Source organism: Terrapene carolina, unplaced genomic scaffold (assembly GCF_002925995.2).
Source record: "Terrapene carolina triunguis isolate 2854851 unplaced genomic scaffold, T_m_triunguis-2.0 Scaffold130, whole genome shotgun sequence".
NCBI classification, from domain to species: Eukaryota; Metazoa; Chordata; order Testudines; family Emydidae; genus Terrapene; species Terrapene triunguis.
In genome coordinates, this window is record NW_020664481.1 from 37,504,606 (window position 1) to 37,523,408 (window position 18,803).

Consider the following 18,803-nt stretch of genomic DNA (forward strand, 5'->3'; position numbering starts at 1 on the left):
GCTTTGGGACCTTCCCACATGTATGGTGTCAGAGTCCAGGCTTCAGCCTGAGCCTGGAAGTCTACACAGCCAGGGCCGGCTCCAGGCACCAGGTTACCAAGCAGGTGCTTGGGGCGGCCACTCCGGAGAGGGGCGGCAGGTCCAGCTATTCGGCAGCAATTCGGCAGACGGTCCCTCACTCCCGCTTGGAGCGAAGGACCTCCCGCTGAATTGCCGCCGCAGATTGCGATCGCGGCTTTTTTTTTTTTGTGTGGCTGCTTGGGGCGGCCAAAACCGTGGAGCCGGCCCTGTACACAGCAATGAAACAGCCCCACAAGCCCGAGCCGAGCCCCACGAACCGCAGCAGTGGGTTTTTCTTTGATGTGTAGACATACCCTTACTGTTCACACTAACAACAGTCACAATTTTAATACCCAAACTTGCGAATACATAGGCTTACGTGTAACTTTGCTCTCGGGTAAAGTTATTCACGTGCAGAAGTGTTCGCACAATTGAGTTTTTTAGATTGTAATTTGAAAACTACATGGGTCATGTGGGGTCTGATCCTGTGCCAGTGAAATCAATTAGAGTTTTGTCACTGACTCCAGTGGGAGCATGAGTAGGACCATAAGCTTCCCCTATTCCATTAACTTTTCCCATTTTATTTTCACTATTGGAGGAGGCCCCAATCTTGAAATTTCCAGATTAATCCTTAAGGCTGCTGGAATCGGTGATGAAGAACTTAGCTTACTGTACCTGCACTAAACTTCCTTGCTGACTGAAATACACTGTCAGAAATAAATAACCAGCTCCTTATTTTATTTTTTTTAGGAAAAGCTAAGCACTAAGGCCTGTTGTAAAAGTGTAGCTCATTTCATGGGCTTCTGTATCCAATTTCTAAAAACATTTTTTTTTTTCAAGAAAAACTTTTTGCAAAAATCAACATGTAAACAAAAAACTACTTCTGTCTCATTATTGCTTCATTATTTCTTCAAGGACTTTTCACTGTTTCTTCAAGGACTTTTCACTTCCTGGTAGCTGAGAATGAGTGAAAGGCAGATCATCCTCTTCTGGAGCTCCCTCCTGAGGGTGGACGACGAAACACAACTTCTGTCCCCAGTATGTCATGGCTTCTATGAAAAACACAAACTCACTTTGTTAATGTGACGATTATTTGAGTCCTCTCAAGCAATCTCCTATGTGAGCACATATACATTCAAAGCTCTGCTGTTTATGCAAGTCCAAGTACGGTGAGGCTTACCCCATCATACCATATTATTGCTCTTTTCCAGTTAAAATGATGAATTGATTTTTTTCCTAAAGCATTGAGTCTTGAGAGTCAAAGGACCCTAAGGGAGTTAGGCACACACAATTCCCACTGACTTTCATAGGGTGGAAGGTTCCTAACCTTTCTACACTCCTTTGGACATCCTAGCCTTAAAGCAAATTTAAAAAAAAAACAAAACAAAAAACCTCAAAGACCTTGTTCTAGCTAAGATGTATGACTGGTGTGTAATTTATTTTCATGGGAGTGGTAGATCCTGACTTTCCCGTCTTATGCATGTGGGAATTCTGGACGTACATTGGATGTATATCAGTAATGTGCTGGGGGAATGAACACATTCAAAATTGGCACAAAAGTAGGGTGGGAGTGGGATAGAGCTAACGTCTGATTTGCCAAAGCACTTAAGTGTTGGTTTATTATTTATTTAGCACTTGAGCTCAATGAGACTTACTTGCAAGCTTAAAGGTACACTCCTGAATAAGTGCTTTGCTGAACAGGCCAAATAAGCAAGCTGGATGAATGGAGGAATGTGCAATGTCAAAGAGGGGCAGAAAACATGCAAAGGGAGAACTACAGTAACCTAAATGAACAAGTTGCAGCATCATAAAAATAAAATTTGACATTTCCTGCCTCTTCCCACAGCTGAATACTCATAATCCAGCTGAATGGAGTATGTCAGACTGACTCAGCTTACATCTCTGGGACCTGGCAGTAAACCCAGGCTATCCCTATCTGGATACCATTATGAAATAATCATTTCAATAAGGTTACTTTTTGAATATTTCCCCAATGTAAAAGCCACTGAAACCTTTGCTAAATTCTAGAAAGTGGTGTATTAATGAGAGCACTTTTGCACATGGGATGTCAGCTTCTTTGCAGAAAAGAACAGGTAAACTAGTAGTGCTCTTCTGTATTTTACTGACCATCACATGCTAGCTACACCTCTTCACCTCTCTCTCTCTCTCTCCTTTTTTTTTGCTCTCTCTAGTCTGTTGATTTTTATCTGTTTCTCTGTTTGCATTTCACAGCCTGACCTTAGCATCCTTATGTCTTATTCAAAAATTAAGCACTGAAATGTCTGTACTTTGAGAGAAACCTAGTTTCTTCTGTGTACAGGTTTAGAGTCTAAAAATTGGCAGGGGTATCTTTATCAATAGGCAGTTGTCCTATGCTCAGTTATAAATCTGATGATGTCTTGTGCCATATGCATCACGTTTTCCTGCTTCTAGCTTTATATTGTGTATTGGCATTAAGTTCTCTTTCATGTGGTCAAGAAGTAAATAATTGGGGTAAAATCTAAACACTTTGATCAGCAAAATCCTGTCCAAAGAGCTCTGCAGAGCTGCATAATTTAATGGTAGTTTTGGTGAATGCCACACAGTCACTGGGACCCTTTGTGGATTGGTAGAAATGTAGACCTGAGAGGTTGAAACAAATTCCTACATGTTCATGAACAAACAGTGAGGCTGAATTAATGAACTATAATGTGTTCTTACCAGCTAGCCTATTTACACACTTTGGTTTATTTCTCCAGTACACTCCGAGAAAAAACACGGGCACTCCAGTTAATATGATAATTAGTCCAATTCCACAGACAACTGGCTCAGAATAGAAACTGAAGATCAGTAGAAATGCCCAAAATAGCAGGTAAGTGACTGGAACAAGGAGATTCACCTAAGAGGGGAGGGAAGAGAAGAGAATTGTACAGAAATGTAACAGCATTCTGCAAGGTATACAGGGGAGAGGCAGTGAGGGCTAGTGGATCGAGCAATGGACTGGGAGTCACAAGACCTGGCTTCTACTTCTACCTCTGACAAAACGCAGCTGTGTGAGCTTAGCCTTCACTTAGCTGTGTCTCTATTTCCTCTCCCATCCTTTGTCTGCCTTGTCTCTTTAGACTATAACTACTACTTGGCAGAGACGTATCTCTTGCTATGTGTTTGTATAGTACCTCCCACCACAGGGCCTCTAGGCACTACCATAATAAACAACAGAAATAATAATAAACAGTACTTCAAGGTTTGATAAGGGATTTGAGGGATTTGCTGTGGTTGACACATTCTTTAGCTTGTTAATAGGAAGACCATAGGACTAAGAAATTTGACTTAAATATTTTTACCTTGATAGGTCTGAAGATTTTGGGTTTCTTCCAGCGCAACACAATCAGGCCTATGATTGTCACTCCATAGCAGAGGTAGTTAATAAACGATACGTAATTAATTAATGTGTACGTGTCTCCAACAAGCATGATGATAATAGTGGTCAAACACTAAACAAGAGAGAAGCACATTCTTATTTGAGTCATCACCAGAAAAGCTTGCTTAAAAACAACAACAAGCAATTAAGTTCCTTTTATTTACATCCCATGCTGGGTGTAGCTACTGCCTCCTATGAGTCTGTTTACTACATAAAAAGTGTGCCACAAAAACCCAGGATTGAATGGAGATTCTGGATTTATTTTATGTTGAAGTCAGGTTCCTATAGATCTAGTTATAAAAATGCATGGAGAATGTTCCCTGAAATGCTGCTGCTAATCGTGGTCATTCAATAACGCCTGTGCATACTTGCAGAGCTCTCCTCACTAATAACATGAATAGCTCTGACAAGTACTTGAAGCCCAATATTCAAAGGGGCCTCAAACCAGCCTTTGCATGTGCAGAACTGCGAGTGCCAATTAAGACGTTGTCTTTGAAAACGTTACTGTTCATATTGGCATTGGGTAAATTTGATGACCCAGGTCAAACAATGACTAGAGGACACACCAGATGTGGAAGGAAGTGGCCTGGATACCCAAAGAGGTAATGTGCGTGATAGCCAGGGTGTGTGTAATTCTCCCCATTTTTCCTACAAAATGACTATGCACATTTTTAAGGCCAAATGCCGGGCTTAACTCACCATCTCGGTGGCTGTGCAGCGTCCTGAATTGAAACGCTGGTGATGGTCTGCTGCATTGGGGGTGGGGGACATGGGGCAAGATGAGTCTGCAACCTGTGCACTGTGAACCTCATCCACGGGGCCTTCCGGACTAGCACGCAAGAAGTTTCAGGGTAGCGATACAGGGAGTGTAGCTCATCAACCATGATGGCACCTGTAGCATCCCTGGTGCTGCTATGTGGTTGAGGGGTTTTCCATTCCTTGTCCTCTCCTGATCACAGTGTTGGCTGAACTCCCAGCACAACCCAGATATTAAGGCTTTTCACAACAACCTTGGCTTAAGGCAGAATTTGTGATACTCTGTTCAGAAAGCAGTAGAACATCTGCAATGCGCCATAGCTGAAGAATGGTCAGCACCAATATTAACTATGTACTGTGTTAAAAATGAACACTCTTGAGAAAAGGCCTGATCACATGAACCCCCTCCCCCCCAATGCAGTCAGCATATTTCCAGTGTTTACGCTTCATAATGTATACGATCAGGTTGCACACAAGGGGAAGAGGGTGCTAATGAACAGTAAGACCAATGAAGCTGACTGATTTTGAACTGGAGAATGCTATAGGATCTAAACTGGTGTAAGCTTTATTCCCAGGCAGAAGCTTTCTGTAACTCAGTAACTTTAATCACCAACATTTCCCCCCTGAATTGCAGCTTGTTCTAGCTTCCTAATGAAATCAATGGAGTTTTTAATCATGGACGTCAGAGGGCAGAGGATTGATCCTAAGTGCTGCAGGTGTAACTACACTGGAGAACAGAGCACTTACTGTCCATGCTTTTAATGGCTTCACTCCACCAATTTCTGTTATGTGTGTTTTTAAAAGCTGCTAAACTCTATGACAGGACTTCTGGCAAAATTAAAGTTGTCTGTTATGGGAAAGGATGGATTTCTTGTAGACAAACATTCTGTGGCTAGTACATTACTTTGTTCTAAGTGACCTGTATATAGTATAAAGAATAAAAGCTTTAGCTTTTCTTTTTTCTCAGCCAGTGGGACACGCTGAAAATGACCTACTTCATTAATCTTTTTTGCATTACTACTGCTTAGAAACTGGCAGGTGGAAATTTCCATGCATCAGCTTGCTCATTTGAACTTGCTTTGTTTGTGAATAACACTATTAATGTTAATAGAGCTGGCTTACTGTTTATGGGCCTGATCCTGAGAGCAGGGCCGGCTCCAGGGTTTTGGCCGCCCCAAGCAGCCAAACAAAACAAAACAAAAAAAAAGAAGCCGCGCTTGCGATCTGCGGCGGCAATTCGGCGGGAGGTCCTTCGCTCCGAGCAGGAGTGAGGGACCGTCCGCCGAATTGCCGCCGAACAGCTGGACGTGCCGCCCCTCTCCGAAGTGACCGCCCCAAGCACCTGCTTGGTAAGCTGGTGTCTGGAGCCGGCCCTGCCTGAGAGGTCTTGAGTGCCTCACTTCCCACTGACATTAGCCAGGAGTTAAGGATGCTCAGAAGATTGCAGAATGGGACCCAACTTAGGTAATTATGCCTCACTAAACTTAGGTTTTTCAAACATCTTTTGATCACATAGCTGGTTTGTGGCAAAGCCCCTTAGACTGATGGGATCTCAGGTGTAGGTGACACTAAGGCAATCAGATCTTGTGTTCACTATATAGGGATTTGTCTCCAACATATTCCTGATCAAATGACCCTGTTGCCAAATTGGTTGGCCCCCATTTTCCCTTCAAATACTTTCTTGAGTTTTTTGAGTGGAGAGTGTTGCTTGCATGCCATACTGTTTCCTCTGATAACTATCCTGGTGGACAACAGTGCCATGCATAATGCTTGGGAAAAGTTTCAAAACATGTGACATAGGGTGACCGTACATCCTGTTTTGGCCGGGACAGTCCCTTTTTAAGCCCTGTCCCAGCCGTCCCGACTTTTTTGGCAAAAGTGGGCATTTTGTCCCATTTGCTCTTGCCAACTTGATCAGCTGGCAAGAGCAAACATGAACAGCAATGCCAACCCCACACAGCGGGGGAGGCAGGGCTTGAGCCAGCAGCGACGCCAGTCCCAGCCTCTGGGAAATATGGTCACCCTAACGTGATAGCATCCAGAATCATTGAACCATAGAAGTGACCGCAAGGGTCATCTAGTCTAATCCTCTGCCAAGGTGCAGGATTTGCTGTGTCTAAACCATCCAAGACAGATGGCTATCCAGCCTCCTTTTGAAAACCTCAGGTGAAGGAGCTTCCACGATCTGAATCTATTGAGCTGTGCACCCCAATAAAATACACTTTTAAATGGTTTGAACCCCATTCACTTTGCATTAATGGCCACCTTGTTTAAACACCTGATTTTGGAAAGGAACAGCAAAAACATGGTCATCTTCTGAGACCTTAACTAGGTCTACCTTAATGCACAGGCTGTGATTCATTTAAAAAATCCTGATGCATTAATTAGGTTTGCCTAAAGTCTGACATAATTTGCTATTGTAACTGTGTACAGTATATTATTTTTATTACTATTTATATAGAAATTAATATTTCAGAGCAACACTTGGTACATCCCGAGATGTAAAATAAACCCCTACCGCTGAATGATTCATTCATATGCAGTGTCGGTTCTGTAATTTGCACAGTAATTTAAAGGGAATGTTCTCTCCAAACTGGGTAGCTGGCATTTGTTTGATTTGCCAGTTCTGCTCTGCACAGGGAGCTTGCTTACGCTCTGGCTAGTTCACAGAGTGATAGTCACTGACACTCAGCACATTATTTGAGCTGATGTATTTTTATGGACAAAGGGACTTTGCTTCATATGCATCACCACAGCTCGGCTGCCCAATGGGAGTCCATACTGGAGCTGGATCTTGTTTTTTTTACACACCACACAGATTGTGTAGTGCAGCTCAACCAGAAAAGATTCCAGACATTGAGTTATGTGGGTGTGTATGGGCAGGAAAGATGCCAGGGCACTGCCACCTTTTGGCTAAATCATGATTTTATATAAACATAAACTATGCAGAACGGTTACTGAGAAAAATATAGTGCTGGGCGGTGATAGCACTATTGCTATAGCTAGCCACACACTGAGAATTACATCACCTATGGGTGCATATCCGAGCTGTGCTGAAGTCAGTTGACTACCACTGCAATGCAAAAGCCTCTCACTAACTGCAGTGGGGCCAAGATTTCAGCCAATGTGCCTGTGAGGGAATTTTCATGCTAACAGTTATTGAAGCATGAGGAATGTAAAATAAAATATAACAGCACATTTTAATCTTACTACAACCTTTTAGACCCCTGCTAAACTCTGGAAGGAAGTGGCCTTGATCCCCATGATGTGTCGTGGAGTAAAAGAGAGTTGGGGGTGTGTAATAATTCTCCCTCTTTTTCCTTCAAGATGATGAGGCACATTTTTAAGACCAAATGCTGGGCTCAACCCCACCATCTTGCTAACAACTCAATCTGAGTAACAACTTGTGGAACTCACTGCTATAAGATAAGTTTACATTGTGTAAAAAAACGAACCAAGAAACGAATCAAAATCCTTCCTGTCTACATTTTAAAGTGTGTAGCTTTTTAATGTAATTGTGTGTCCTCCTTATTTTACCCAATGTGTTCAGCTGGGATATTCTTCTTTTGGATCTGTTACGCTGATCTTCTCCACTCACTTTCTTTACAGGGCCAAAGTAAAGGGAAGACATCCTGATTCTCCAGAAGTTCAAGGTATCACTGCACAAAGCATCTAGTTTTACTGAACAACGAGTAGCATTTAGCCCTGTACCTTGGGCCCACTATGGCTATTAGCTTGGCAGCAAGCTCTAAACTAGCCCTGTGGAGTGGAATTAGCATTGACTGCGGGGAGATTGTCTCCACGTTTGCACTGAGCTAACAGAATCGGTAAAAGGGCTCACAATTTCTTAAACGAAGCATTTCAGTTTGCAAACAAAGATTTTTCTAAATTGCACTCCTGTTTAAGCAGATGAGACATTGTGACAGAAAAAGTAAAACTTACACACACTAGAAGGGCAGGGATTGGGGTGCAGTGTTTAACGTGAATCATAGCAAGCAAGCTGGGCAAGTGACCTTCACGAGCTCCAGAAAAACATAACCTGGGAAGCAGAATAGGAACATTCAGTATACAAGTTATTCCAACATTTAGCTGTATTGTTTCATCAGCCTTAATTGGCCTGATTCAAAGCCTATGGGAGTCTTGGAGTGGAAGGATGTTCTAGTGGTTAGGGTGCTAGTCTGATACTTTGGAGACGGGGTTCAATTTCCTGTTCTACCACACACTTCCTGTGCGCCTTGGGCAAATCACTTAGGCTCAGATCCTCAAAGGTATTTGGAAGTTTGGAAACTACGTACCTTTGAGGAGGATCTGGGCCTTAGTCTCAATTGGCTCAGTACTCCATCTGTAAGTATAGGGCTAATAGAACTGCCCTACCTCACAGGGATGTTTTGAGGATAAATACATTAAAAACCGTGGGCTCTCAGATTCTCCGGTGATGGGAGCCATATAAATATCTACAATAGAGCCTAAATCAACAGTCTTTCCAGTGACTAATGGGCTTTGGATCAGGCCCAGTATCTCTCAAGGTTTTATTTTTTTAAATACATAAATTGTTATGAATTGTTGTATGTTTTTAAATGTCCTCTGGTTTGTCAGGTCTCACCACATTTTGAGAGCACGAAGGTATGTGACTTGGCTAAAGCACTAAAGAGCTGTATTGTTATTGCTTTCCTGACAGATGTTTGTATTTTATTTTTTTTACAGAACTCATATTTCTATTAAATTAAAAAATGTAATAGACTATGGGCAAGATTCTGGTTCCAATTACACCAGTGTAAACTTCCCTTCAAATGAATGTTTACTTTGGATTTATGTCCATGTCGCTGAGAATGGAATTTGGCCCTATAACCCTCTTTTCTTCAATCTACGTTTTGAGCTAAGCATAGTTTAGCTTATAGCTACTGAAACTTTATTGTAAAATTACATTGTCTAAATATGTAGCCAATGTTTTATTCTTAGTACAAATCATTCCATCACACCTGCAGACATTCCAGTAGATCATAAGGGCTCTTTTGCAGGAGATCCTGCTATTCAGTATGATATCTGCTGACTGAAATGGAACAATTCATAATTTAATGCATCTAATGTGCCCAACACTGAGATCGTTCTGTAACACATAAAATGTCTAGCTAGCATTGTTGCAGCAAATTACATTAAAACATCCCCTCCCCAAATTAGACAATGTTCATAAAATTGCACTCCAGCTAACCTTGATGAGGTAAAAAGGTATCCATTTATTCCTCCAAATGTAGATAAGGCCACTGAGACTGGCATAACCCAGGAAAAATAGCCCAGTAACTTTTCACCAAATGTCTAAAGCAACAGAAGGCAGAGAAACTGAAATATACTGCACAGCACAGAACTGAAATTAAAGTATATTTTAGACATCCATGGAATGGTTTACTTACTACTGCCACAGCATTGGAGGACAAGAGCTCTTGAGGTGACATGGCAGTGAAATATGCAATATTGGTGAATGTATACACAAATGTCACCAATGGGATGGATATGAATATGGCACGAGGTAGGTTCCTAATTGAAGAATTAGGAGGTTTGATAAGAAATTACATTCACATATAACTGGACCATACCACCCCACCCCCTTGTCCCTCCCCCTCATGGGAGTTTATATCTAGTTTTGTGCTTTACTGCCCTATCGCTACATAGAACAAAACAAGAGAAACTCCACTCCTTCCTCCCCCCACCCCAAACTGTACTTCTCTCAGTAGCTTGACATATTGCAGTTCTGAGAATACTAAAACCATTACAGGGCTTCATGTATGTGTAGATTATAAATCCATATAACACAGGATATCGCCACAGAGCTGAAGACCATCAAACAGAATTTACAACATGGCTGAGATGGAGATACCAGAAAGCTTCTTCTTCATAAAGAATTCCTATAAGTTTTCTATGTTGTGTAAGCTATTACTGTGATAACTAACAGGACTAATAATGTTCCTCTAAGTTTAATTTAGTTTACACGAGGCTCTCTTTGATAAAAATGATGCCTTTTTCTCTCATTTATTCACTGAGGAACTTTGCCAAGTGACAGAAGCATGCTATAGACCCTGAGAGCTGTTTAGTGTGTACGCTCCACTCAGGCGAATGTGTTCACTATAGCTCTGATTTTTGGCTTTGTCAGATTAGCAAAAAAGATTAATAAATAGTTTTCACCAGTGTAGTTTTGCAAGGTTTTGGTATAGACATGAGGTTGGGTTTTATTTCTTTTCCCTAATGAAAATAGCTTTTTATTTTATATTTCTCCCTCAAAAACTGTAGAATTGATAAAATTCTGTTGCAAAACTTTCAGAGAGCTGGAATTGGCATCTCTAACACTCTATTGATAACCCATCAGGTTCAACTATGTGCCAAACTGTTTTTTTTCCCTGTAGCTAAAGATGCTACAAAACACAAACTGAATTATTTTTGTTCTTAAACTTGTGCATTTGATAGCAGTATCCAATTTCTGCTGGCAATCACTACATTAACTCTTTCCCCTGTTTCTTTTTTGCTCAGAAAATTCTGGATGTTTGTGAAAATGTTTACAGTTGCTTGAGAGAGCACCATACCTGCCTCCTTTCCCCCTGAAATTCTTTAAAGATTTATAAATATGCATAACTTTATGTACATGAACATCTCACTACTTACATAGGTAAAGTTAAAGTATGCAGATAAGTTTTTGCAGGATTGAGGCTGTAATTTGTTTCCATCCAGAATGTGTAATCCTGAAATTATACCTTGCTTAATTGGGGGTGAGGTATGTGTGCTGAACATCCAGAACCAATTGAAGACCCAAGAAGTGTCATGTGAATTCATCATTCCATTTTTTCATCTGAGAAATTCTGAAACCTTTGAGCTTTTGCTGCTTCTTGGTGGAAATCACTCTCCCCCTGGCTTTTCAAACATGATGGGGGATAACTCATTTCAAAGCCTGGACTATCAGCACCAAACCTGATGTCAATCACCCTGAGGGCACGTCTTCACTACCCGCCGGATTGGCGGGTAGCAATCGATCTATTGGGGATCGACTTATCGCGTCTAGTGAAGACGCGATAAAATCGATCCCCGGCAGCTCTGCCGTCGACTCCGGAAATCCACCACGGCAAGAGGCGGAAGCGGAGTTGACGGCGGCGCGGCAGCGGTCGACTCACCGCCGTCCTCACAGCCAGGTAAGTCGACCTAAAATACGCAACTTCAGCTACGCTATTCACGTAGCTGAAGTTGCGTATCTTAGGTCATCCCCCTCCCGTAGTGTAGACCTAGCCTTAGAGAACTTTATTCCTACAGCCAACAGCCAGCAACCACACTGCACATACCACAGAAGAAGGCAGGTTCAGAAGTGTTTCATAAATGGAGTGGGGTGAGGGGAGGGGGAAGGGAAAATTCTGCCTCTTCTGTAAAAAGACATTTTAATCTCTTCTTTATGTGTTCCCTTTGGGGGAAATGTTGTCTGAAGAACCAAGACCACAGACAATATGTTTTGGTATTATATAGATATAAAATACACACACACATAAAATATAATGTAATTTTGTGAGGCATCCCATCAATGGTATAGATTAATATATAAACAATAACTAGTTATGTTTAGTGCCATTAACATATAAGCAATAGGTAGCTATATTATGTTTAGTCCCGTTAATATAGATTAATATGTTAGCAATAGACAGTTCAATAGTGCCATAATGTCACCGTTACACCTATATGATATCTTCGTTTGGTGAGAGCTATGTCTAACTTGATGGGCCAAAGACATTCTTAATTTCAGCACCTTCATTTAACTTGCCCCATATGGGATCTAAAAAAGCAGGTGATAACCTTAATTACCTTTACTTTAGATACGTATAGACATTTAGTGATGTAGTCCTGCTGCAGAACAAGCTGTGCATGGTACCAACAGACTGACCCCACTTCTCTTTACCTCAAAAGTATCTGGGTCATATGGAAATAAATACTTGCCTGCGGGGATCAACTAATTCTTCTGTTACATAATTCAAGAAGTTCCACCCACTGAATGCAAATGACCCTTGAAGAAAAGCTAATGCTAACTGTCCCACAGATGGAGACATCCAAAAATTGAATGCATTGCTTGGTGTCAGTTCTTCATAGTTTCCTATAGACAGAACAAAAGCAAGAAGTTAAGTCAGAAGTATAAAATATTATGATGCTGATTGGTGGAAGTTGTAAACTTCCTAGAATTGTGCCCATTCCATTTTATATTATGTTTACTAATCTTAGACTGTGCTTCACTGGTTTGCACCCTGAGAACTGGGAAACATGAACATCAAACTACCAGTGCTTCCTTTAGATTCTCATACAAAACTGTCCCAGGGCACAGCCTTGATGGTGTAAATTGTCCCAGCTGTATTGATAATGGGATGGGTGCAATAGGCTTTCCAAAGAGAATTTAATTTCACCAATAGTACAGTACAGAGCTGCCACAAAACCTGTGTGATCCCCATTGACGTCAATGGAACTATGACAATTTATACCAGCTCAGCATTGGTATCTGATGCCCTAAACTCTCATCTCTTCTGAATGGAGTGAATGTCTCCTCTACAGGAACCCAGGGTTCTTCAATAACATTCACTCTACTCAGAAAAAAACCCTGCAGGGCAGGTGGAATTTTTCAAGCTGTAGGGCTTTTTTATTTTTAACCTGGAATGTGGTGCCCTCGCCTAATTATGCACAATTTTTTAACCTCTCTTCCTGGTTAGTTGTAAATATTGTATTTCTGTCCTCTCTACATGACCCATTTCACACATGCTGAAAACATCATCATCCCTTGGGTCCTGTACTTTTCATTATGGGGCTGAATCAGTAAGATACACAAGAACTTGTCTAATTTTAAGTACGTGAGTAGTCCCATTGCTTCCAGGGGAACTGGAACTACTCGTATACTTAAAGTTAGGCAACTGCTTACGTTGCTTGTTGATTTGGGGCCTTTATACAGAGTTCATCGAAAGCAATTTAAAATTTGAGGAACATGTCATTGAAAAAATTACACTATAAATCTACCCAGTGAGATATTTCTCAATATTTCAGTTTAGTGCTTTACTTTACTTTACTGAAAACAACAGTTTTCTTTGAGAGAGAAGGATGCTACATCTTATTTGTGTACTATGTTGCCTGTTTGATAATTACTTATCATGCTATGTTCTGAAGAATACTTCCTTTGTGATTGCACCCATACTTGGAAGGAATCCTGTAGCTTCAATTAACAGCAATTAACATTAATTATTTTCAGTTTAGTCACATATTTATGTCCATCTTACACAGTGGTGTCTTTGCTAGGCTTTGCTTGAAACTTGCCCTCCCACAGATCAAGTAACTTCACCAGCTACCTCCTTGTCCAGTTTCTTTCAAATCCAAATGCTTGCTAATTGTAGCAGAGAACTCTGTCAACAGGGGAAATGAAATAAGCCCTCAGAACTCTTCCCCGGCCTGCTAAGAACTAGAAAACAATGGGATGGGCGCAATAGGCTTTCCAAAGATAATTTAATTTCACCAATAGTACAGTACCGATGTTTAGGCTTTCTCAGTGAGTACCTTTAAAGATCTGTATGAAGCCCATAGTAATGATAAGGGCCAAGGCTAACAGTTTTCCTGCTGTAAATATATCCTGGATGCGAGTTGCCCATCGAACGCTGGAGCTGTTCACCCAAGTCAGGAGTACTAGAGAGCAGAAAACCGAATTCAGTGGAACAAAATTTTGTATATTTCAGAATATTCATTAACAAATGCTGAGAAACATAGACTGCTAGTTTCCTATCAGCAGACCAGATGGAAATCTAGCTTGGGTTTGGATGGGTCTGACGAGCAGGATTAACTCCACCCTAGAAAACTGCCTGTTTCAGAAGGAAGTTTGCCAGAGCTCTATCCTGGATGCCCCATCAATACTTAGGAAGTCCTAATTGTGGGGAGGGACTTATGTGAACTGAGGGCATGTCTACACTACAAAATTAAGTCAACCTAATTTATGTCGGCGTACAGTTGCCGCAGTAATTACATTACTTGTGTGTATCTACACTTTGCTCCTTGAGTTAGCAGTGTGCGTCCTCATCAGGATCACTGATTGAACTGTTAGTGTGGGCCATTGTGGGATGGCTTCTGAAAGCCAGCAACAATCGATGTTAGCAATGTAGTAGCTACACTGACACTGTGTTGACATAACTGCATTGACATTGACTCTATGCTTCCCGTGATGGTGGAGTTATTAAATCAGTGTAGTGGGCAAGTTATGACAGCAGGAGCGAAATGTTAGTGTAGACACTTATGTAGTTAGGTCGATGTAAGCTGCCTTGCATTGACCTAATGCTGTAATGTAGACCAGGACTGAGGGGAAGTGGTGAGTCTCTCCATCCCTTTTCATTCTGATTTGCTCCCCTCTGGGACCTTAGTAATTAATTAAGAATTGGTGGCATTTGGTTTTTTACACATACATATAAAGGACTTGCGAATTGCTAACCCATTTGTTGAGTTAGCAACAGTGGCTTAAATACAGTAAAAGCCGTGAGTCTCAAACTTTTGTACTGGTGACCCCTTTCACATAGAAAGCCTCTGAGTGCGACCCCCCTTATAAATTAAAAACACTTTTTTATATATTTAACACCATTATAAATGCTGGAGGCAAAGCGGGGTTTGGGATGGAGGCTGATAGCTCGCAACCCCCCATGTAATAACCTCACGACCCTCTGAAGGGGTCCCGACCCCCAGTTTGAGAACCCCTGAGTAAAAGGGTCTTAGTTACTCACACTGAGTCCCACCCCTTATTCATCTTTCAACCTGAACCTCAGACCTCAGTTTATACCTAATCCAGATGTGCACACCTCCTCTTTGGTCCATTGCTTTGTGGAATATATCACCCTATAGCACACAATGAAACTGAAACTAAGACTCAGCATGATATATAGCACCTCCCCTCCCCACATTCAGCCTCCGACCACCATAGTAGAACTGCCTTGGTTGCTGCAAAGGGGACTTCAGTGACCATTGGGGTGGGGTGGGGGATAGATTTGCCCCTAAGAGAATATTAAACCTCTTTGACGTAAACATGACCTAAACTTCATAGGAGCATAAAGAACATTAGGCAATACTCACATAAACACACCGTGGAGAGGACCCTGGAGGCATTATAAGGTGGGATGCAATTAGGGAACACCGGTTGTAGAACATAGTTTGAAAATGTCAGTGCGATAACAGCCAGGCTGGTAGGGTACATGATAAGCACTGCACTCCATAGCAGCAAAAAACTGTATTCACAAGAAAAACAATTGGTGCTGCTGTTACACCAGTAAGAATCATTTGACTATACAACAGTTTCATAATCTGATGACTATCTTTATAGGAGCCTCAGAATTAGGTAGCTATTTTTCTAAACCCCACCAAAACAATCACTTCTCTGGTTTCCCCCCAACCTTTCTTTACTCTTATTTTCCCAGATCAATCTGTTTTTTCATATAAATTGGATGCGATGTAGCACACAGTTTAAACATGCACACAACAAGGAGTAGAGACATTCTGTCAGCATATTGAGTTAGCTTTGCATGTCACATTGAGAGTATCACCAATGGATTAAATGGTGCCCCTGGAAAGGAAAAAGATGTGTTCTAGCATTATGTGTTACCACAACACACTCTTTGTTCTTTAATCTTTAAGTTGTCTTGAGCATTGTCTAATGGCTAGAGCAGAAGTTCTGAGCTATATTCCTAGCTGGGCCACGGACGCTGTCACTTGTGTCAAGTTTCTGCCTGCCCTTTACTTATAGGTGTTTCAGTTTTTGTTAGCCCAACCTGAGACACATAGGACCTGAATAAGAGCAACTGAGCACCCGCAACTTCTACTGACTTCAATGGTAGCTGAAATGGTTTGCCCAAAATGAGTGAATACTTTTGAAAATGTAGGCCTTTACATTCCTCAGTTGCTTACTCTGTGGAAGGGGATAAAATACCTGCCTCGGAAAGATGTAGGAAGGCCTAGTTGATGTTTATAAAATGAGATCACTGGCTGAAAGGGGTATATAAAGAAAAAGTATTATTTATGGGTTGCTTGTCTCTGACCAAGATGTTTTGATGTCCAGTGGGCTTACTTCTTGCAGGAACAGAACCTTCAGACCTCACTTCTGAACACTTCAGAGGCATCTCCTTTGGTCAGACTGAGCCCCACAAACTTTCCACATGTTCAGTGGTTTTTACTTTAAGAGGGAAGCATTCATCTTAACTTAAAATACATTTTTTTCTTATCAATTGGATGGGAACTATGAGGTAAGATATAATCAATGCAAGAAGATGAGATGCTACTGATTCTTTTATATATATAGAAAGGCATGCTGGGAAAGAAGAGCTTATAAGAGAACAACCCTGGACTAGGCAGCCTTAGTATGAACTAGAAAGTAGCCAAGAAAAGGTGCCTGGGAAACATATATAGTAGTGGAATGCACAACTCAGATGCAAGTGTTTCCCAGGCACCTTTTCTTGGCTACTTTCTAGTTCATACTAAGGCTAATTAGTCCAGGGTTGTTCTCTTATAAGCTCTTCTTTCCCAGCATGCCTTTCTGTAGCTGGCCCTTTAAATTTGGCAGAGCAAAGCAGCTCCAGCCCTAAAGGAGTCATTTTGCAACTCATTGTTCCTTGCTGCACCCTCCTTTCTTCTAGCTGGTAAGTGCTCTTCATTCCTGTTATGTTAGTTTTCCCCTTTTTATTCCAGAGGAGTATGGCATGTTCTCGCACTTTCTTTTTCTTATAAACCACTGTATCATTAACTTTGTAAATCAACTGGCACATGGAAATAATTGGTTACATTTCCAAATGACAATATAATTTAAAAACCCCACCGCATTCTCTCTCTTTACTTTTTTTGAGTGGCTCTTTCCCTCCATTTCCTACAGTTTCCATCTCTTTAAAGAAGCTAGTTCAGCCAAGTTCTTTCACACTGTTTATTATTATTATTTGTATTAACCAAGCGCCTAGGAGCGCCAGTCATGGACCAGGATACCATTGTGCTAGGCACTGTACAGACACTGAATTTTACATAATAATTGCTATCCTGTGGCTGTGTGAAAAAGCATAACATCAGGGGGTTATTGTGCTGTTGGTAGCTGTCTTTGGGATGTGAATTTTACTTAGTTATAACACATTTTAAAGTAGAAGTTCTTTTGGATTCTCTCAAAAGGAATTTATTTGGATTATAATGTTAGAGCCTGAGGGTTAAATAATCAAAGATTAATAAAACTTAAAGATTGAAATAATCAGTTGTTGACAATGCTGATCTCTGACAATGCTGACTCACCTGATTGCTTTTCTGGTGAAATGAAAGTGCCCCTTTCCCCTCAAACCAGCCTCTGCCTGTGTGTATGGAATTTTGATGGGTGTGGACTGGTGTGAGTGCAAGGACTGGAGTGTTTGTGGGTAAAACTCATGAGTTTTTCCCATGAATGTTCTAATAGCTTCATGTACAGTGGTGAATGCAGCAAAGTCTACATAGTGGTGTATACACGTTAAACTACATATGCCCATTGGAAGCAAGAATTTGAAAATCAGATCCTAAAAGCAATATCTCAGTCAACATCGGCAGTCACTTGTACATTGCAATATTAAACACATTAAAATTGGTATTTGGAACTATGAAATTTACTGGGAATGTGAATAATTCAGTAGAGAGAGATGATACTCAATTTGTTTCACATAGAATGAAATACATGCAGGTTTGATAAAACCAATTAAGTTAAATGCAGATTGTTGCCAGAGGATTATGAAGCCAAACTGTCAAACAGGGAGTTCAAAACAGAGATCAAATAATGATGAAAGGATGATACAATTAACATTTAGGCATATTTTAATCTTAATTTTGCTATTAGTCTCAGGTGTTTTAATTAAATCCTAGTCTTGAGTAAAAGATATTAACACTTGAGCCCAAACTGCTATTTGTTAAAAGGGGTTCAATTTGTTCCTATTAAGCTTGGGGGAATTAATGCACAGATGGTTATGCAACATGATGAGTCGCCACGGTAATGTTTGGCTCTAAACTACGACACAGGTGGGAGAATATGATTTGCAGAACAGAAAAAGAACTGTTTTGAGTAAACTAAGGCCTGGACTATATTTAAAAGTTAGGTCTACATAGCTACCATGCTCAGGGGCATGAAACATTCACCCTCCTGAATGTCTCCCCCCCCCCCTAGACGTGGCTAGATTGATGGAAAAATTCTTCTGTTGATTTAGCTACTACCGATTGAGGAGGTGGATCACCTACAGCAATGAAAAAACCCCTTCAGCCGCTGTAGGAAGCATTTGCGCAATGGCACTACAGTGGCATAGCTGCAGTGTTGTAGCTGTGCCACTGTAGCACCCATAGTGGAGACATGGCCTAAGGTTAACTTGGGTTGAAGTGAGACAGGGCTTTTTTGGACACAATTGTGTTTAAATGTCTGTATTGTCAGTGGAATACATAACTGCCAAACTAAACAGCAAGGCAAATGGTTAAAGCTGCAGTGTTTTATCTTATTAACAGTTCCAGTCACGAAGATAGCATACTAGGGGATTTTAACCCAAGTTGATAATACAAAAAGTTCAGTTTTGAAAAAAGA

General features: G+C 41.1%; 1 protein-coding gene across 1 annotated transcript in view; it reads right to left on the minus strand.

Moving 5' to 3' along the window:
* Positions 1–268: 268 nt before the first annotated feature.
* SLC7A10 (solute carrier family 7 member 10) overlaps positions 269–18,803 on the minus strand; it is a 73,454-nt gene continuing 54,919 nt past the window's right edge. The window contains exons 3-11 of the mRNA XM_024219388.3: positions 15,320–15,471; positions 13,769–13,894; positions 12,179–12,332; positions 9,625–9,748; positions 9,426–9,529; positions 8,159–8,255; positions 3,384–3,533; positions 2,761–2,938; positions 269–1,112 (exon numbers count right to left, since the gene is read on the minus strand). Of these exons, the coding sequence (XP_024075156.1) occupies positions 982–1,112; positions 2,761–2,938; positions 3,384–3,533; positions 8,159–8,255; positions 9,426–9,529; positions 9,625–9,748; positions 12,179–12,332; positions 13,769–13,894; positions 15,320–15,471 (1,216 nt within the window). The 3' untranslated portion in view covers positions 269–981. The remainder of the gene's footprint in view (positions 1,113–2,760; positions 2,939–3,383; positions 3,534–8,158; positions 8,256–9,425; positions 9,530–9,624; positions 9,749–12,178; positions 12,333–13,768; positions 13,895–15,319; positions 15,472–18,803) is intronic.